This window comes from Oncorhynchus masou, chromosome 24 (genome assembly GCF_036934945.1).
Source record: "Oncorhynchus masou masou isolate Uvic2021 chromosome 24, UVic_Omas_1.1, whole genome shotgun sequence".
Lineage (NCBI taxonomy): Eukaryota > Metazoa > Chordata > Actinopteri > Salmoniformes > Salmonidae > Oncorhynchus > Oncorhynchus masou.
The window spans coordinates 72274455-72295791 of record NC_088235.1 but is presented as its reverse complement, the minus strand read 5'-3'; the positions used below and the strand labels follow the sequence as shown (position 1 = coordinate 72295791).

General features: G+C 42.0%; 2 protein-coding genes across 2 annotated transcripts in view; both read left to right on the top strand.

Annotated features, from left to right (window-relative positions):
* LOC135511435 (growth hormone-releasing hormone receptor-like) overlaps nucleotides 1-2202 on the top strand; it is a 58919-nt gene extending 56717 nt beyond the window's left edge. The window contains exon 15 of the mRNA XM_064932942.1: nucleotides 1138-2202. Within this exon, the coding sequence (XP_064789014.1) occupies nucleotides 1138-1239 (102 nt within the window). The 3' untranslated portion in view covers nucleotides 1240-2202. The remainder of the gene's footprint in view (nucleotides 1-1137) is intronic.
* Nucleotides 2203-4300: 2098 nt separating this feature from the next.
* si:ch211-221n20.8 (uncharacterized protein LOC100034409 homolog) overlaps nucleotides 4301-21337 on the top strand; it is a 22337-nt gene continuing 5300 nt past the window's right edge. The window contains exons 1-14 of the mRNA XM_064934750.1: nucleotides 4301-4476; nucleotides 9910-10050; nucleotides 10476-10542; nucleotides 10711-10902; nucleotides 11116-11241; nucleotides 11371-11511; nucleotides 11798-11923; nucleotides 17331-17453; nucleotides 17636-17758; nucleotides 17910-18032; nucleotides 19143-19265; nucleotides 19662-19784; nucleotides 20119-20244; nucleotides 20552-20680. Of these exons, the coding sequence (XP_064790822.1) occupies nucleotides 9922-10050; nucleotides 10476-10542; nucleotides 10711-10902; nucleotides 11116-11241; nucleotides 11371-11511; nucleotides 11798-11923; nucleotides 17331-17453; nucleotides 17636-17758; nucleotides 17910-18032; nucleotides 19143-19265; nucleotides 19662-19784; nucleotides 20119-20244; nucleotides 20552-20680 (1651 nt within the window). The 5' untranslated portion in view covers nucleotides 4301-4476; nucleotides 9910-9921. The remainder of the gene's footprint in view (nucleotides 4477-9909; nucleotides 10051-10475; nucleotides 10543-10710; nucleotides 10903-11115; nucleotides 11242-11370; nucleotides 11512-11797; nucleotides 11924-17330; nucleotides 17454-17635; nucleotides 17759-17909; nucleotides 18033-19142; nucleotides 19266-19661; nucleotides 19785-20118; nucleotides 20245-20551; nucleotides 20681-21337) is intronic.

Below are 21337 nucleotides of genomic sequence, written 5' to 3'. Positions count from 1 at the left end.
GTGACAGGTGTGCAGGGATAATCAGCAGCCTGATGACCTAGAGGCCGGAGAGGGAGTTGATCTTTTAACACAGGCTTCTTTCTTTTCACTTTGTCATGCAGGCCAGTAATATGGACTGAATGCAACGTTGTTGATCCCTTTGTTTTTTCAAGTATTGTGGTGGCAGCATCATGTTATGGATATGCTGGTCACCGGCAGGGACTGGGGAGTTTTCTGCGGGACAATTACACATAGTTTTATGCAAAAGACACTCCAGAATGTCTTTCCGATTAGGTGTTGAGTGTTCGTGAGTGGTCTAGTCTCAGTCCTGACTTAAATTTGCTTAAAATAAAATCAGAGACAAGGTTTAAATATCACTGTCCATCAATGATCCCCAACCAAACTTGCTGAGCCTGAGCAATTTTGAGGAGAAAAAAATGGTGGATCTATTATGCCCTGAGAGTTGTGCAAAGTTTAATCTTAATTAAAATGATTCACAGTTGCAATGGCTGCCAATGGTGCGTCCACCTAGTAGTAACTTAGTGGTGCGGAGCACATGATATATTAATTTGACATTTATCTTAATTGAAACATAACTTTCTTTTGTTTTGAAAATGTGGAGAAGGTTGTGTAGATCTGTAGGAAACAAATTCAGTTAAATTTTAAGCCAGAAAAAAATGTGATTTTTTTTTAGGTGGTGTAGAATTTCTATAGGCACTAGTAAGACAGAGGGGCGCTGTTTCGGTCACTCAGATTCTTTCTCCTGTGAGACAGTTTCAGCCACTTGGTGGGTGCACAGTTCACGGTTCGGTTACTGGAATTATTTTTGGATGAACTTGCGAAGGCAACCTACTTTTTGAAGTGATTTGTTTGACAATCAGATGAAAACATCATGACTGGTTGTGCTCATGACACATTTTAAAGGTAATGCAACCATGTCTTTAATATAAAACCAATTTTAAAAAGTTGTACATAGGAGAGGGGGTGAGGGGTCTATAGGGGGTTTATAGAAGATTTTATAAAAGGAAACAGCACGTCAGAAACACCTCCGTCCATCCACCTGTCAACAACACTGAAATTGGCTGCTTTTGGAGATCATACAATGTGTACTCTGGTTCTACAGTCTAAGGTCTTTGGGCGTGTGTCTGTTTCTATCAGGTCCAGAAGGAGATCCATATGAGGTGGCTGAGGTGGCAGGATAACAGCTACGGTGTGGTACTGCCCGGTGCCAAGGGTAGTCAGATGGACACACCGTTCTAGTGCTCTTCATCCACCTCTCCTCTTCCTCTCCAACCTCTGTGTTTTTAATGAGTGTCTTTCGTCGAGATTAATGAGTGTCTTTCGTCGAGGGGTTGGAGTAAAGCGGAAGACAAGATTCCATTGGATATCTGTTTACATTGGACAATAAAATAATGTTCTTCTTCTCCTTCCTGTGACCTCCACACATTGATAATGTACTTTTAGGAGCGACTGCTGTACATTGTGTCCTTGAAACCTACAATGTCCTCTCCTCTCTCATCACAATCTCATTTCTAAAGGGACCACCATTGAGCTCATCCATTGTGTTCAGCTCGAGTTTAACTGTTTGTGAAATTCTCCTCCTCCTCCTCTTCCACTCAGCATCATCTACGGTTTTGTTACATTGAAGGACAATGGAAGTCTATCTCTGTGTAGCTCTGGTCCAGGGCCTTACCTTACGTTCTCTGTGGTACTACACCACGTTTTGATGTGTTTTTAGCAAGTCAATATGATTGACCTTCTACTGGAAAATAGATGGTTTTATGTACTAAACGTGCCCACTGTTTTTCAGGTTTTATTAGAATATTATCTTATGATGTGTGTGTTGCATTCTCTGTGTTTTAGTGCATTTTGTTTGTGTGTTTCTCTCTGTGTGTGTGTGTGTGTGTGTGTGTGTGTGTGTGTGTGTGTGTGCATGGCCATTGCTCCAATGCCATAGATTCTGTGTGTAGTATTAGGTCCCCTTGAGGTCCTTTGATATGGCTTTTTGTGGCTATTGACCATAAGCAGGAGAAACACATTGCAGGATAGAAAATCAATTAGCCTCTAGCTGTGAAATGGGGCCATTTCTACTATGAAAATAAATATGGCTACACGTGCAATGCAGATACCATGCCAACTGCATTATGTGCTGATGTTTAATTTTTTTTCTACTTAGGGTAAAATTATGTTTGAATAAAGCTGTGTGCTTTAACGTAGGCTGAATGTGATGCATAATTAAACAGAATTTTAAACAGAAGAATGTGGTGTCTCTTGAAATAAAGCTACATTTATACTTGAACAGGCTACTGTATTTGCAAGGATCGATGGTGTCTGCTAAGAGTATCAATCTCACTGCCGTCAAGTGGGGATGCGTATTGCAAGACAATTTACGACAATTCTACAACCTATCTGAAGTGAGCTGGGTTTTTCCAGGAAATGAGTGCCTTTTAGCATCCCGTTAAGTAAAAAATGTGTACCAATGTTGAATTTTAAAAGCCTGTTACATTGATTGAAGTGCCCTTTACTATAAACCACAGTTTTCTGAAGTTTGCATTCAATTCAGGCTTTAGTTTAGTTTCACTTGCACTTATTCTAAATGCTAACATTTTAGCATTTGTAGCACAAATCCCATCCAAGTCCTGGTACTGACATTAGCATTTTTTGCGCATCATATCCAAATCATCCAAAAGTATCTCAAATTGATAGTGAAGCTCCACAAAGTCACTTATAGAGAGATTTGAACATGATGTGCAAAGACGTGTATAATATCAGTACCATGACTTTAATTGGATTTGTGCACAAATGCTAAAAAGTTAGCATTTGGACACAGTGCCAGGGAAACTAAACCACAGCATGGATTTCTGTCAAACCTTGTCCATAGACTGTTTACAGGATAAGGAAACTAATATGAACTTTGTAATTTGGTTGAACTATGCCTTTAAAATGAAATCTTCAATCAGTCAACAGTGAACCCTGTTACTTTATTTGGCACTTAATAGTATTGTTTATTTTATTAACAACTGTGTGGCGCAACACGACTCCAACACCACCATTAAGTTTTCTGCTGACACAACAGTGGTAGGCCTGATCACCAACAACGATGAGATGGCCTATAGGGAGGAGGCAGTTTGGTGCCAGGACAACAACCTCTCCCTCAATGTAAGCAAGACACAGAAGCTGATTGTGGACTACAAGAAAAGGTGGGCCAAACAGGCCCCCATTAACATTGACGGGGCTGTAGTGGAGCGGGTTGAGAGTTTCAAGTTTCTTGGTGTCCACATCACCAACGAACTATCATGGTCCAAACATACCAAGGCAGTCGTGAAGAGGGTACGACAAAATCTTTTCCCCCAGGAGACTGAAAAGATTTGGCATAGGTCCCCAGAGCCTCAAAAGGTTCTATAGCTGCACCATCGAGAGCATCCTGACCGGTTGCATCACTGCCTGGTATGGCATCTGCTCGGTATCTGACCGTAAGGCGCTACAGAGGGTAGTGCGAATGGCCCAGTACATCACTGGGGCCAAGCTTCCTGCCATCCAGGACCTATATAATAGGCGGTGTCAGAGGAACGCCCATAAAACTGTCAGAGACTCCAGTCACCCAAGTTATAGACTGTTTTCTCTGCTACAGAGCGGTACCGGAGCGCCAAGTCTAGGACCAAAAGGCTCCTCAACAGCTTCTACCCCCAAGCCATTAGACTGCTGAACAATTCATAAAATTCGCCACCAGACAATTTATATTGACATTGCCCCCACCTACATGTACAGATTACCTCAAACCCTGCACACTGACTCGGTACCGATGCCCCCTGTATATAGCCTCATTATTGTTAAAATTAGGTGAAATCAAAAGTTTGTTATGACCAAGTTATACTTCTTAAAAGGCACCAAATTGTTGGAATGACCCAGCTGGTCAACCGGAGAGTTGTTGGCATCAACATATCAGGGGCTGCATACTGCCGTTGTGCCCTTGAGCAAGGGCCCTAAGCCCTAACTGCTCATGGGTCTTTGCTTTGGGGCGCTGCTCTGAGGCTTACCCTTGCTGTAGGCCCACTTCTGATGTAGTGTGTATTGTGCAAGCAACCCAACAGTTAGATTAATACATATCTATTCTCTTCTAATAAATTGAAATGCTATTTTATCCTACCAATGTTTTCTGCCGCGCTCTCGGCATAACTCCCTTTCCACACTATAGTTTATGACCTCAATCAAAAGTTCAGACAGGGGACGCCGCGCCCTCAGGCAGCACTCAGAAGGAGAGCGATTTAGCTTGTAGTTCCTCCACTGCGGTTTGGGATTTAAGGAATGGGAAGTATAGAATTCCTGGACAGGATGTGGAGGAGTACAGCACAGCCCCTTACGTCGCGTTGCTGGATTGGTTTTTGAGGAAAGACAACTCCACACTATTTATCCCGCATCTGGAGGAGACCGTGGAAGAAACGCGTAAATTGAAACCTCGCTCATCCAGTGGACCCAAATCGACTTTATCTGTTACTGGTAATCAACTTTATTTGATTGCATGTTTTGCTTTCTCTATACATGGCAATTTCAAACGCATTTACATGATGCGATCTGGGATAATAACTGAATACGACTGTAACTAGGTTATGAATTCACGTCGGATCCGCAGTTATTGGAAGTTTTGTAGGACACTTCTTGTTATTCGGCTATAGTCTATGGGTGTCGGGCAGGACATCGTATTTGGACTGCTATACCCTGAAGAGATGTGTGAAGATATTGCGCAAACGCGTTCCAAACTAGAAACAGCGGGAGGGATCATGTATTTCTGGGCATGGGCATTCAGAATAGAAAAGGCACAGTTATTATTACGCACACAGTTCAAAATAATTTTCCATTGCATTGCATCACGCCAGACGCACCTTAAGTGGAAACACGTTTATTTTCTTCTGGATAGTGACGCGGGCGTGTCATGGAGAAAGAACAAGAATGGAAGATGGTTAATAACAGGGTCTACTCTGCTGTCTCTTCATCTAGCTTTGTAGCCAGTGTTACATGTCTAGACATGATGTCTGTAAACCTACCCCCAGCAGTTTAAATGGGTCGAATCTCTTGTCTGCTCAGCTCAGCTGTCGGTTGTTGTATTCCATAGTATAGAGGGAGCCCCTTAGGGGTCATTGTCATTTTTTATTCGTTCCCTCAATATCAAAAAAAAAATAATTTGTTTTCCTCAATAATTCCCTCAATATAAAAATGTGTTCCCTCAATTTATTAATTTGTTCCCTCTGACCTCAGCTACAGAATTCGAGTGCATGTCCATGTAATGCATTGATCAGAGTTAATGGAATTATACATCAATCTGGACGTGAAATACAAATATATTCTTAATTGTTTGAATGTATTATTGAGATAATCTCGTTCATTTACATACTTTTTACTCCCTTTTCAGAACCATGATTGATATGGCTGACTTGATGAATGATAGTTCAAATGACAAGCTACTCTTGATTCCTTGTGGATTTGTGTAGCCTGTCTCTATATAAGAAAAGCATTCTCATTATGTACAATCAGTGGTGGGAAAAGTGCCTAATTGTCATACTTGAGTAAAAGTAAATATACCTTAATAGAGAATGACTCAAGTAAAAGTGAAAGTCACACAGTAAAATCCTACTTGAGTAAAAGTCTAAAAGTATTTGGTTTTAAATGTACTTAAGTATCACAAGTAAATGTAATTGCTAAAATATACTTAAGTAAGTAAAAGTGCAAATAATTTCAAAATCCTTATATTAAGCAAACCAGATGGCACCATTTTCTTGTTTTTTAAATTTATGAATAGCCAGCGGCACACTCGAACACCCAGACATCATCATTTACAAACAAAGTATGTCTTTAGTGAGTCTGCCAGATCAGAGGCAGTAGGGATGACCAGGGATGTTCTCTTGAGAAGTGGGTGAATTACAAAAATGTTCTGTCCTGCTAAGCATTCAAAATGTAATGAGTATTTTTGTGTGTCAGGGAAAATGTGTGGAGTAAAAAGTACATACATTTCTTTAGGAATGTAATGAAGTAAAAGTACAAGTTTATGCTGAAAGACAAATATAAAGAGAATATACCCGCAAAAAACGACTTAAGTAGTATTTTCAAGTATTTTTACTTAAGTACTTTACATCACTGTGTGCAATGACGGTCCCATTCCCACTTCCCAGCCAGCACATAACATTCTGAGAACCATATGTCTCTTAGAGCTTGTTGAGTGGGTGGTTGTCCTATGGTTAGTTTGCATACAACCTTCCCATAACATTCCCTACAGGTTTTGTCATGGTTCTATTTAAAGTCATGTTCTCAGAACATTAAGAAAACTTTCCATAAAAACCACAAGAAATCATTAGTAACGTTCTAAGAATGTTATAAAAGATATACCTTCCGTTCTCAGGATCAACAAAACTCTCTGTCCTCTGTCTTGTAATCTTAATGAGTGCTTGTTTCCTTTGCAATAAGGTATGTTTGAAAATACTCAAATTAACAGCTTTGTTTGAGTAAAAAAAAAAACATGGTATGTAAGCATCATTCTGGTGGTGCAATGGACTAATTCAATGGATAGAGAGCAGACGATCATAGTTTTGAATCTCACTGACGCCGTGCCACAATAAATAATAAATGTGTTTGCATGATTATTGCCTAAGCAAATTCATTTCAAAGTGTCCTATCTGTGCTTGGAGAAAACAGTTAACTTAAGCTAGCAGGGTAATTAAAAATCTTAATGAAACATGCTCTCTATAACGTTATTTAATTACCTGCAAATAACCTAGAATATCCTTTCTCAGAACGTCAATAAAACCTCCCAGGTTCAGTGAACCATAGAAAAACATTTCAGAACCTTGCTGCAACCTAAAAATGTACATTCCCAGAAAAGGCTAAATGTTCACTTCAGTACTCAGAACGTTTAAAAAAAACGTTCAGACCCAACAGTCAGAAAACGTATGGCTTCTTTCCCAGAACCAATGGGAAACCAAAAATGTAAGTTCCCACAACTTCCAAGGAACCAAATGTGCTGGATTGGCCGATAGACTAACATATTGCAGCCTTAATGTAATTCTACTCACTGGGCATCAACGTTGTTTACATGTCATTTCAATGAAATTACTTTGAACCAACGTGGAATAGACATTAAATTGACGCCTGTTCCCAGTGGATATTTAGGTCATTACACGCTTCAAATGGTGATGATCACTAACCATTCAATAGCTTATTTCCATTTTCAGTGTTTTCCTATGCCTCTGAATCAAAAGGGCAAACATTAGTAACGGTTCTTTAGATACCTACCCTGGCAATTAGCTAATTTCCCAGTGAACGTATTGTCATCACAACAAAGCAAATAGCTTTTGTCATGAACAAAGAGCCAGAGCCACTTTAAACCATCTTTCTGTGCCTGGAAGGCTATGTTCACCTGGCTATAGCGCAGGGATGAGTGGGCATCATTTCACCTATTAACACCAAAGCCTCTTGGAAATGAAGCACAAAAAAATGTCCATGCCTTTCCTTTCTGCCTCCTTTGAGTCATATGCATGATTGTGAACATAAACACATCCAGGAGCTTGGCTGCGCCATGTTTTGCTGGACGTACAGTACCATTTGAAAAGTTTGGACACACCAACTCATTCAAGGTTTTTTTTTAATTTTCATTATGTTCTACATGGTAGAATAACAGTGAAGACATCACAACTATGAAATAACACATATGGAATCATGTAGTAACTAAAAAAGTGTGAAACAAAGCAAAATATATTTTATATTTGAGATTCTTCAAGGTAGCCATAATTTGCCTTGATGACAGCTTTGCACACTCTTGGCATGCTCTCAACCAGCTTCACCTGGAATGTTTCTCTAACAGTCTTGAAGGAGTTCCCACATATGCTGAACACTTGTTGGCTGCTTTTCCTTCACTCTGCGGTCCAACTCATCCCAAACCATCTCAATTGGGTTGAGGTCGGGTGATTGTGGAGGCCAGGTCATCTGACGCAGCACTCCATCAATCTCCTTTGTGGTTAAATATCCCTTTACACAGCCCAGAGATGTGTTGGGTTATAGTCCTTTTGAAAACAAATGATAGTCCCACTAAGTGCAAACCAGATGGGATGGCGTATTGCTGCAGAATGCTGTGGTAGTCATGCAGGTTAAGTGTGTCTTGAATTCTAAATAAATCACAGACAGTGTCACCAGCAAAGCACCCCCACACCATCACACCTCCTCCGCCATGCTTCACAATGGGAACCACACATGTGGAGATCATCCGTTCACCTACTCTGCGTCTCACAAAGGTACGGCGGTTGGAACCAAAAATCTCAAATTTGGACTCATCAGACCAAAGGACAGATTTCCACCAGTCTAATGTCCTTTGCTCATGTATCTAGGCCCAAGCAATTCTCTTCTTCTTATTGGGGTTCTTTAGTAGTGGTGTCTTTGCAGCAATACAATCATAAAGGCCTGATTCACACAGTCTCCTCTGAAGAGTTGATGTTGAGATGTCTGTTACTTGAACTCTGTGAAGCATTTATTTGGGCTGCAATTTCTGAGGCTCGTAACTCTAATGAACTTATTGTCTTCAGCAGAGGTAACTCCAGGTCTTCCTTTCCTGTGGCGGTCCTCGTGAGAGCCAGTTTCATCATAGCGCATGATGGTTTTTGCGACTGCACTTGAAGACACTTTGAAAGTACTTGACATTTTCCAAATTGACTGACCTTCATGTCATAAAGTAATGATGGACTGTCATTTCTCTTTGCTTATTTTGAGCTGTTCTTGCCATAATATGGACTTGGTCATGAAGCTGGTTGAGAGTATGCCAAGTGTGTGCAAAGCTGCGTCAAGGCAAAGGGTGGCTACTTTGAGGAATCTCAAATAGAAAATATATTCTGACTTGTTTAACACTTTTTTAGTTACTACAGGATTTCATAGCTGTTATTTCATAGTTTTGCGCCGCCCAATGGGACTCCCGATCACAGCCGGTTGTGATACAGCACGGGATAGAACCAGGGTTTGTAGTGATGCCTCTAGCACTGAGATGCAGTGCTTTAGACCCCTGCACCAGTCGACCTTATGAATCGGAGGCATATGAAAAATCTGAAACTGAAAATAAGCTATTGAATGGTCAGTGATCATCACGATTTGAAGCATGTAATTAACTAAATAGAATCACATTTAGGCTGCGATATGTTATCGACCAGGTGGGACCATCATGGCAGCCTACATAAGGAGAATGCCATGGCCTCTCCTGCATTGCAGTGCTAGTGGCATCACTACAGATCTGGTTTCGATCCCGGGCTGTGTCGCAGCCAGCACACAATTGGTCCAGCGTTAGGGGAGGGTTTGGCCGGCTGGGATGTCCTTGTCCCATCGCGCTCTATTGTCTCCTTGTGGCAGCCATGCGCAGTGCACGCTGACTTTGGTTGCCAGCTGTACAGTGTTTCATCGGACACATTGGTGGTGCTGCTGGCTTCTGGGTTAAGCGAGCAGTGTGTCAAGAAGCAGTGCGGCTTGGCGGGGTCGTGTTTCAGAGGACGCATGGCTCTCGACCTTTGCCTCTCCCGAGTCCGTACGGGAGTTGCAGCGATGGGACAAGAGACTCTAACTACCAATTGGGGAGAAAAGGGGGTAAAACGTACCACAAAAAATATATATAAATCCAGAATGTGGTTTTTAGGCCTATTTATTACACATGATGATCGGTACGATAATTAATCAATGTGTATATAAAGCATGAGCTATTCATAAACATTGATCATATGTATTAGTATGGCTATATGTCACCCCCCCCCCCAAAAAAAGTTTACTATGTTTTGAAAAGTGACTTTATTACTATTATTATGATTGGTATTCTGCAGTCTAATTAACCCAATCACCTGTCCACCTCTGTCCTTCTGTGTGTCAAGTTGTTGCCCTGCCTGTGATGTATTAAACTCTCCATCTTCCCCATAGGGTCAGGAGAGGATGCCACGCCCTCGGACTCACCTTCTGGTGCTGCTGGCAGCGATATGTGTGGCAGAGCCCTTTACCACCCCCAATGGCAGCGACAACGAGGTCCTGAAACACACAGAGGCATCACTCACCAAGAGCCAGGTCAGTGACTGTCTGTGTGTCTGGGACCCTCTTCCACATCAGGGCCAGAGTTTGCTAGGCTGGTTAAACCAGACTGAACATGGCGCTGAACATGGTGAAAAGTAGCAAAATCAGCCTGGGCGCTAGACTTTCTGTTTCTTCATTAAAGCAATGTTAGAACGTTATTGTCTGTCAAGACATTTGGAAGTCGGCTGAAGCTAAATCCTAAACCCTGGGCGCCAGGCTGATGGATCTGTGGGAAACTGTTGAATTAAGATTTTAAGTGAAGTGATGCGACATGTTGCGCAGTGACTTGGTTGTCAACGTTTTCTCTGCGGCTTTTCATTCGCTGAGTAAAGCATATCACCCGATACTCTCCTGCATTTTGAGTTGAAGTGGTGCGAGTCATTTTGAGTAGACCTATTCCTTTCTTCCTCTCTTCTCAGAACCTAGAGATTGAGAACGCCATTGGGAACTTTAGCAGAACCGAGCAGGGGGCTGGACCCGCCGCAAGTGAGTGTCTCAAAATATTGAGCCTATTATTATGTTGTTGTTGAATACTGAGCATCTGTAATCTTCTTGTCGATCTTATTTTCCTTCTGTCTCTCTCCCTGCCACCCGCCTTTCCCCTCCACTTACTGCATCTCCGTATTCTCCTCTGATCCATCTCTTTCTCCTCAGCCCCGGCAGCCTCGTTCAACACCACATCTACCCCAGCCCCAGCTCCTACCCCCGCCCCTCAGTGCCCAGGTAATCAGGTAGTGTTGGTGGGCAGCGAGGGCTGTGGATGCCCTGTTGGCATGGTGAATGTTGCAGGAGAGAACTGCACCTGCCCTGTGGGTTACACTCTGCAGCGAGCAGCAGGGTGCCTTGGTGAGTCCATAGACATGTACTAGAAAGCTCCTATTACTTCCAAATGGTGAAAGCCCTCAATGGCACTGCCAACATGCTTTGGTCCAAGTGTACCTTCTGTCTAACTCAATAACGAGCAGACCCCTACAGTGCGCGAGTGGTATGGTCTGTGCCACTTTTAACATGGAATCTACTGTGCTGCTCTTTTATATTGCATATCTCGTTCTGTATCAGATGTAGATGAGTGTAAAGGGGAGGGGCCAGGGCCATGCAGTCTCCATGCCGACTGCACAAACACACCCGGCTCATACCTGTGCAAATGTCTCCGTGGTTACCTGATGGGTGCAGGAGGATGCCAAGGTGAGTGTGTGTTTGGTTTTAGAGTTATGTGATATTCTCTGTGTGTGTGTGTGTGTGTGTGTGTGTGTGTGTGTGTGTGTGTGTGTGTGTGTGTGTGTGTGTGTGTGCTTATTCATGTGTGTGTTTCAGATATTGATGAGTGTGCTCTAGCTGAAGTGACCGGGCTGCAAGCGTGTGGGTCTGGGGCAGACTGCAGGAACACCCTTGGATCCTTCTCATGTTTCTGTCCAGTTGGATACGTTATGGCTCTTGACGGACACAGTTGTGTGGGTGAGGTCTTTGTCACATGAGGGAACATTATCTGTGTGTGTGGATGTGTTTAAGGATACTTGTGGAGACCAGAAGTCCAAACAAAAAGTTGACCAACAGGGGACATCTTCTCGACCCCACAAAGTCAAATGCTATTTCTAGGGGGTTAAGGGTTAAGGGTAGTATTAGTGTCTGAATTGTGTGTGTCCACAAGGTCAGTTGTGCAAGACTGTATGTGTGTGTGTGTGCACTTTTTTAGATATTGATGGGTGAATGATAGAGAATGATATATGTATATTTGTCTCAGACGTTGATGAGTGCAGCTTTGAGGAGCAGTGTCGCAGGGAGCTGGGGAACGTGTGTGTGAACACCCCTGGTAGCTACGTGTGTCAGTGTCAGCCTGGCTTCAGAGCAGAGGTCCCAGCCTGTATCGGTGAGTTCTCTTGTGGTTGCTGTCATTGTTTCTTCAGTATGTGCCAATCTTATTCAGACTGAGGCTGACAATGTAATTCAATTGTAATTAAGTTTTGTGAACGGATCAGATTGTTCGAAGCGTCGAACACAGGCGGTTGGCATAAAATGAACAGACCAGAGGCAGTGGTTCCTTTTCCTTTGTATCGTTTTACTAAAACGGGTCTTCTCTCGCCCGACAACATAACCAGTACAAGGAACGTCCAGCGTTGAAACACCAGCGTAACAAAACAAATCAACAGAAACTAAGCCGCTGACCAAAAGGCCCGTGGCCGAAAAAGAAAGCAAAACAACAAACGGCTACTCTTGTCTTATACAATCGTCGACACGTAACAGTCCCAGGGGGTCGCTTCTCTCCTAAAACCTGCCGCAGTTAACAGAGAGACAAGGTGCCCAGCCACAGAAGCTTTCTCTGAGGTTGAAAAAACTGACGTCCTCACAGGTCCCCGTCTCTACTCTCAATCCTCCCCCAGCTTCTCTCCTGGCACACCGATATAGGAGGAAGGCACAAAGCAATTAGTGGGCCCAGCTGTGTACTAATTGGCTTTACACTGAGTACCTGTCCCCTGAGGAGGGTGCTGTCGTGTCGTCTTCCTCCGGCTGGTCATTGAACTCTCACGGTATATTAAAGGCCCAGTGGAGTATATTTTACAGTATATATTATATACATTCCCACTCTATGAGGTTGGAATAATACTGTGAAATTGTAAAAATGATGATAATGGCCTTTAAGTGTAAGAGCTGTTAGTGTCCAAACCTCTCTGCCAGCAACGGCTACTTTTCAGTTTTCCCCTCCCCACTCAGAAACCTCCCAGAGAGTCCCAGCAAATTCTTGCTTGAGAAAGAGTTAGGTAATACTAGTTATGTAATACTGTTAGAATACCACATGGTACCATCAGTTAAGTAATACTGGTAGAATACCACATGATACCATCAGTTAGGTAATACTGTTATAATATCACATGATACCATCAGCTAGTTGTTACTGTTATAATATCACATGATACCGTCAGCTAGTTGTTACTGTTATAATACCACATGATACCATCGGTTTGGTAATACTGTTATAATACCACATGATACCATCAGTTAGGTAATACTGTTTTAATACCACATGATACCATCAGTTAGGTAATAATGTTATAATACCACATGATACCATCAGTTAGGTAATAATGTTATAATACCACATGAAACCATCAGTTAGGTAATACTGTTATAATACCACATGCTACCATCAGTTAGGTAATAATGTTATAATACCACATGATATCATCAGTTAGGTAATACTGTTATAATACCACATGATACAATCAGCTAGTTGTTACTGTTATAATACCACATGATACAATCAGCTAGTTGTTACTGTTATAATACCACATGATACCATCAGTTAGGTAATACTGTTATAATACCACATGATACAATCAGCTAGTTGTTACTGTTATAATACCACATGATACAATCAGCTAGTTGTTACTGTTATAATACCACATGATACCATCAGTTAGGTAATACTGTTATAATACCACATGATACCATCAGTTAGGTAATTCTGTTATAATACCACATGATACCATCAGCTAGTTGTTACTGTTATAATACCACATGATACCATCAGTTAGGTAATACTGTTATAATACCACATGATACCATCAGTTAGGTAATACTGTTATAATACCACATGATACCATCAGTTAGGTAATACTGTTATAATACCACATGAAACCATCAGTTAGGTAATACTGTTATAATACCACATGATACCATCAGCTAGTTGTTACTGTTATAATACCACATGATACCATCAGTTAGGTAATACTGTTATAATACCACATGATTCCATCAGCTAGTTGTTACTGTTATAATACCACATGATACCATCAGCTAGTTGTTACTGTTATAATACCACATGATACCATCAGTTAGTTGTTACTGTTATAATACCACATGATACCATCAGTTAGGTAATACTGTTATAATACCACATGATACCATCAGCTAGTTGTTACTGTTATAATACCACATGATACCATCAGCTAGTTGTTACTGTTATAATACCACATGATACCATCAGCTAGTTGTTACTGATATAATACCACATGAAACCATCAGTTAGGTAATACTGTTATAATACCACATGAAACCATCAGTTAGGTAATACTGTTATAATACCACATGATACCATCAGCTAGTTGTTACTGTTATAATACCACATGATACCATCAGCTAGTTGTTACTGTTATAATACCACATGAAACCATCAGTTAGGTAATACTGTTATAATACCACATGATACCATCAGCTAGTTGTTACTGTTATAATACCACATGATACCATCAGCTAGTTGTTACTGTTATAATACCACATGATACCATCAGCTAGTTGTTACTGATATAATACCACATGAAACCATCAGTTAGGTAATACTGTTATAATACCACATGAAACCATCAGTTAGGTAATACTGTTATAATACCACATGATACCATCAGCTAGTTGTTACTGATATAATACCACATGATACCATCAGCTAGTTGTTACTGTTATAATACCACATGATACCATCAGTTAGGTAATACTGTTATAATACCACATGATACCATCAGTTAGGTAATACTGTTATAATACCACATGATACCATCAGCTAGTTGTTACTGATATAATACCACATGAAACCATCAGTTAGGTAATACTGTTATAATACCACATGATACCATCAGTTAGGTAATACTGTTATAATACCACATGATACCATCAGCTAGTTGTTACTGTTATAATACCACATGATACCATCAGTTAGGTAATACTGTTATAATACCACATGATACCATCAGCTAGTTGTTACTGTTATAATACCACATGAAACCATCAGTTAGGTAATACTGTTATAATACCACATGATACCACCAGCTAGTTGTTACTGTTATAATACCACATGATACCATCAGCTAGTTGTTACTGTTATAATACCACATGAAACCATCAGTTAGGTAATACTGTTATAATACCACATGATACCAGCAGTTAGGTAATACTGTTATAATACCACATGATACCATCAGCTAGTTGTTACTGTTATAATACCACATGATACCATCAGTTAGGTAATACTGTTATAATACCACATGATACCATCAGTTAGGTAATACTGTTATAATACCACATGATACCAGCAGTTAGGTAATACTGTTATAATACCACATGATACCATCAGCTAGTTGTTACTGTTATAATACCACATGATACCATCAGTTAGGTAATACTGTTATAATACCACATGATACCATCAGTTAGGTAATACTGTTATAATACCACATGATACCATCAGTTAGGTAATACTGTTATAATAACACATGATACCATCAGTTAGGTAATACTGTTATAATACCACATGATACTCGTATGATAATGTGTCACTATTGTTGTCTCTTGCTCGGCACTTGAGGTTTTGTCATCTCAGCTCGGGTTTGTTGGCAATGGTATCGCAGTGTTAAAATTAATCCAAATTATGAAAATAATTGATTTTAACTTTAATATTGAAAGAATTATATATTAATGGTGCAGATACAAATGTTATAGCCTTGGGGTCCAGTAGAGTCCGAAATAAGTTGTAAACAGATATAATCTGGGCACCATTAGATTGTTCAGATGTTTTGAGAGGAACCGAATGGCCATGCACAAACATGTTACTGTAATTATTGGTTATGTACACTACCATTCAAAAGTTTGGGGTCACTTAGAAATGTCCTTGTTTTTGAAAGAAAAACACATTGTTTGTCAAATTGATCAGAAATACAGTGCACACAGTGTTAATGTTGTAAATGACAATTGCAGCTGGAAACGGCAGATTCTTTTGTGGAATATCTATGTAGGCGTACAGAGGCCCATTATCAGCAACCATCACTCCTGTGCTCCAATGGCATGTTGTGTTAGCTCATCCAAGTTTATCATTTTAAAATGCTAATTGATCATTAGAAACCCCATTTGCAATTATGTTAGCACAGATGAAAACAGTTGTTCTGATTAAAGAAGCAATAAAACTGGCATTCTTTAGACTAGTTGAGTATCTGAAGCATTAGCATTTGTGGGTTCGATTACAGGCTCAAAATGGCCAGAGACAAAGCCCTTTCTTCTGAAACTCATCAGTCTATACTTGTTCTGAGAAATGAAGGCTATTTCATGTGAGAAATTAAACTGAAGATCTTGTACAACGCTGTGTACTACTCCCTTCACAGAACAGAGCAAACTGGCTCTAACCAGAATAGAAAGAGGGGTGGGAGGCCCCGGTGCACAACTGAGCAAGAGGACAAGTACATTAGAGTGTCTAGTTTGAGAAACAGACACTTCACAAATCCTCAACTGGCGGCTTCATTAAATAGTACCCGCAAAACACCAGTCTCAACGTCAACAGTGAAGAGGCAACTCCGGGATGCTGGCATTCTAGGCAGAGTTACAAAGAAAAAGCCGTATCTCAGACTGGCCAATAAAAAGAAAGGATTAAGATGGGCAAAAGAACACAGACACTGGACAGAGGAACTCTGCCTAGAAGGCTAGCATCCCTGTTAGGTTAGCATGTGTTGCGGGTATGATACTGTATTTGTGTCACTGTCCCAATACTTTTGGAGCTCACTGTATCGTCCTCCACTGTCCCCTGTCCATAAATACCGGGCTCGAACCAGTGATCCTCTGCTCGCAAACACACATCAAACCAACCGTTTGAGCTGTACCGAAGGTAGCAATTGGATAGCTCCATCGGCGACATTTCAAGCTAGCTGTGGAGTGAGTTTACGGTACATTCTTAACTCCGTTACATTAGCGTGCTAATAGCAGACCCTGCACAAGAATAATGGGTGTGCAGTAGGTTGATAACGATATCAGCCAAATATGTTGGGTTGAAACATTTAAAACATCATTCCTAGCTAATTAGAAATGAGTAATTAAGTGAATGGGCGAAATTTAAAAAAGTCAAATTGGGGCTAATTTGAATGGGTGCCAACAGCAGATTCTTACGTGTGTAACCCAGTAGACCCTTCATGACCGCCCTGAAATGCTTCCGGTTTGTGGACCTATGGCTCACGGTTCACGCTGGATGCTTGATTTACTGGTCCTTTGGGGCCCATGCAGGACCACCCTAAAACTGACTTATCTTTTGAGATTTGCTTTCTCTCTGTCTTTCTCTCTGTCTGACTTTCTCTCTGTCTGACTTTCTCTCTGTCTGTCTGTCTGTCTGTCTGTCTGTCTGTCTGTCTGTCTGTCTGTCTGTCTGTCTGTCTGTCTGTCTGTCTTTCTCTCTCTCTCTCTCTCTCTCTCTCTCTCTCTCTCTCTCTCTCTCTCTCTCTCTCTCTCTCTCTCTCTCTCTCTCACAGATGTGGATGAGTGTAAGGAAACTCCAGATGTGTGTGCTGGTCAAGGTGTGTGTGAGAACACTTTTGGGAGTTATAAGTGTGTCTGCCAAAGAGGTTACCGGGGCAATGGCACATACTGTGAAGGTAAGAAGCAATATCATTGCATAACAGAACTGAACATTTCTGTGGAAAATATATTATAGATTTAGAGAGTTTAATAGTCACAGGGTTGCAGATGGAATTTGATGTTGATTTGTTGACAATGACTTGTGTCCCCTCTCTCCCTCCCTCCCTCCTCTCTCTCTCTTTCTGTCTCTCTACTCCAGATGAGAATGAGTGTGCATCAGGGCGTCACGGTTGTGATACTAATGCTCGCTGTGGGAACATCATTGGCTCCTACTTCTGCCAGTGTTACCAGGGCTTCAATGGGGATGGCCTCTCTTGCTTCGGTGGGTGAGACAGAAGCAGATGGCTTGCGTGTGTGGACGTGTGTGGGATGTCTGTGCGTGTGTGCTCAAGGTGTTGCTGTACATACCATTGTTTTACTGTGCTCTACTACAGTGTACTATTATGGATGTCTGTTTATTGCCATGGTTACAGATGTTGATGAGTGTGCCCTGAGCAATGGTCACTGTGAGCACAACTGCACCAACGAGCCAGGAGGCTACAGCTGCCACTGTGGCATAGGCTACCAGCTAGCCCAGGATGGACACAACTGCTCAGGTAAACTACAGTACTGCACTGGTAAACTACAATAATGCACTGGTAAACTACAGTACTGCACAGTAAACTACAGGACTATGCAGTACACTACAGTACTACACAGTAAACTACAGTACTACACTGGTAAACTACAGTAATGCACTGGTAAACGACAGTACTGCACTGTCAACTACAGTACCAGGCAGTACACTACAGTACTACACAGTAAACTACAGTACTGCACTGGTAAACTCCAGCACTGCACTGGTAAACTACAGTACTGCACAGTCAACTACAGTACTATGCAGTACACTACAGTACTATACAGTAAACTACAGTACTGCACTGGTAAACTACAGTAATGCACTGATAAACTACAGTGCTGCACAGTAAACTACAGTACTACACAGTAAACTACAGTGCTGCACAGTAAACTACAGTACTACACTGTAAACTACAGTACTGCACTGGTAAACTACAATACTACACAGGTTAAAGGTCTCAATATCCAATCATTTCTGGGTAACAGTTAAGTACCTTACTATGATTGTTTTCAATAAAAAAATGTAAAAAAGAAAAAACTTTTGCTTCTTAGCGAAGACTAATTTCTCAAGTAAGAATTCTTCTAGGACTGTCTGGGAGGGGTCTGAGTGGGGAGGGAAAAACTGAAAACTAGCCGTTAATGGCAGAGAGGTTTGAAACTCTCTTTCTTATTGGCCTGTTAACTAATTTACCATGTCACCATGTAAGGCCAAAACTCCCTCCCACCAAAACAGGATGACATTTCAGGCTGTCTTTTCAAACAGCTCTTACATTTAAAAGGGCAATATCATAGTTCTCACAATTTGACAGTATTATTCCAACCTTATAGTGTGGAAATATTTATAATACACAGGGAAATCACGTTTTTCACTGCACTGGGCCTTTAACTACAATTCACCACAGGTTAACTACTGTACTCCACTGGTAAACAACAGTACTGAACAGGTCAACTACAGCACTGCACAATTACTAGAGTATTCTACTCCATGTACAGGTAAAGAGTACATAGCTAGTTAACTACCTACAGTACACTACAGAGCTAATGAATACGCACTAACCTGAATCTCCTCCCTGCCCTTGGTCCCCCAGACGTTGATGAGTGTGTGGTGCAGAACGGGACGTGTGAGCAGGTGTGCACCAACACGCAGGGCTCCTTCCTGTGTTCCTGCCGACCTGGCTACCAGCTTCATATCGACCGCCACAGCTGTGTAGGTCAGTAGTCAGTGGGCCACTAAGATCCAGTTCAGCCTTGTTCTGGCCCAGTTCTGCTACTGTAAAACCACCTCGGGAAAGCATAGTGTAGAGTAGGATGGTAATCTATCCAACTAGACAGTATGTTAGCAGTAAAGTAGTCAGCCTACACTGCCTAGAGTGTTGTCTTTTTTTCCGGGCTTATGTTCAGTATTTGAGAAGTGCACTTTATTTTGCTTGTCATGTGTCTGTTTGATGGCGCTAACTGTAACACAATTAGGAATTTGGTGTGTGTTCTCTCTCTCTCTGTGTGTGTGTGTGTGTGTGTGTGTGTGTGTGTGTGTGTGTGTGTGTGTGTGTGTGTGTGTGTGTGTGTGTGTGTGTGTGTGTGTGTGTGTGTGTGTGTGTGTGTGTTAGATATCGACGAGTGTAAGCTCCAGAACGGGGGCTGCTCCCACACCTGCACCAACACACCGGGGGGGCACACGTGTTCCTGTCCCGCCCCTCTACTGCTGCACGCGGACAATACCAGCTGTGTCAGTACGTCCCCCACCTTCGCCTCACCTCACTGCTGTGTGTGTGTTTCTTTGAATTTGTCACGGTGCCCCACAAAGAAACCCAGACCGACAGTGTCCATCACTGCATCCTTATATTTGACGATGTTGATGTGGTATTGTACTCCTGTCAACTTTCCGTCAAGTGATTTCTCGCAGTGCTCCACAAAGACACTCAGACCTACGTTTCCAAAAGTCGGCGTTTCAACACACACGAGAGTGTGTGTGGTGAGTGAGTAGATCAGGCCAGTGGTGTGTCTCTCCCCTTGCGTGTCCTCTGTGTGCTATGTTGCGCCGTGTGTGCTTTCTCTCCTGGGTAGATGTGACCTCGTGCGACTTTAGGAGAGGCGGCTGCGACCATGTGTGTACTGTGCGCGCCGAGGGGCTTCTCTACTGTAGCTGCAGTGCCGGATGGCAACTGGGCAAGGACCTGAGGAGTTGCCTGGGTGAGAAAGTCTTCCTCTTTTTCCTTCCCTCTAGTTCTCTTTCCTCTTGCTTTTTCCCTTCAAGGTCACCTGCTTCTTTATAAAAAATATATATATATATATAAAAGAGAGAAAAAACTATCCAGTCTATGAAAATATGTATGAGACATTTCCTTTACTTTGGGGTTAAAACAACAGGCTTATATGTACAGAACACCTCCAAATATGAACTTCCATGTCTCTGTTTCTCTACCCCTGACTTCTCCTTCTCCGTCTGGCTTACTGTCTATCTGCTTGTCTGACACTTGGCGGTCTCTCTCTGTCTCAGATGTGAATGAGTGTGGGGACTTCACTAACGGTGGTTGTGAGCAGCTGTGCCAGAACCACCCTGGTGGCTTTAACTGCAGCTGCGGGGAGGGCTATGTAGCTCGTACCGACGACCCCACCAAGTGCCAACGTGAGTCTGCTGTGTGTCCCACTGCCTGAACTCTGAGAAGTACTATAATGAGTAAATGAACAGTAACTGAAAAAGTATATGTAATGGACAAAAGGACTGGTTTCTACTTATCATTCTATATTAGACTATTATATTTGTGTAGAGGCATCTACCACGGTTATGTAGCCTAGGCAGTCGCTTGTGGCCGCTAGTTCTGCATCGTTTAGTATTGATGTGCATGCAGCACATACAGTATATTTGTTCTGTTTTTTCCCCCCCGACAGCTCACCATTAAAACTGGTTAAAGAGGGAAATGATGCCTTTGCAGGCTGAATGGAGGATGCTTTATTTCCGAGCCGGTCCACAAGGGACACGAGTTTATTACCGGGAATATGCACATCTAACGGTAGTGCAGATCTAGCGCCCCCTATCGGCTGCCTTGGCTAATGATTATGCTGCATGTGATCTTGTTTCAATCTCTTGCTCTCGACCGATATTTCTCTCTCTCTCTCTCTCTCTCTCTCTCTCTCTCTCTCTCTCTACCTCTCTCACTCACTATCTCACTCTCTCTCTCTCTCTACCTCTCTCTCTCTCTCTCTCTCTCTCTCTCTCTCTCTCTCTACCTCTCTCACTCACTATCTCACTCTCTCTCTCTCTCTACCTCTCTCTCTCACTCTC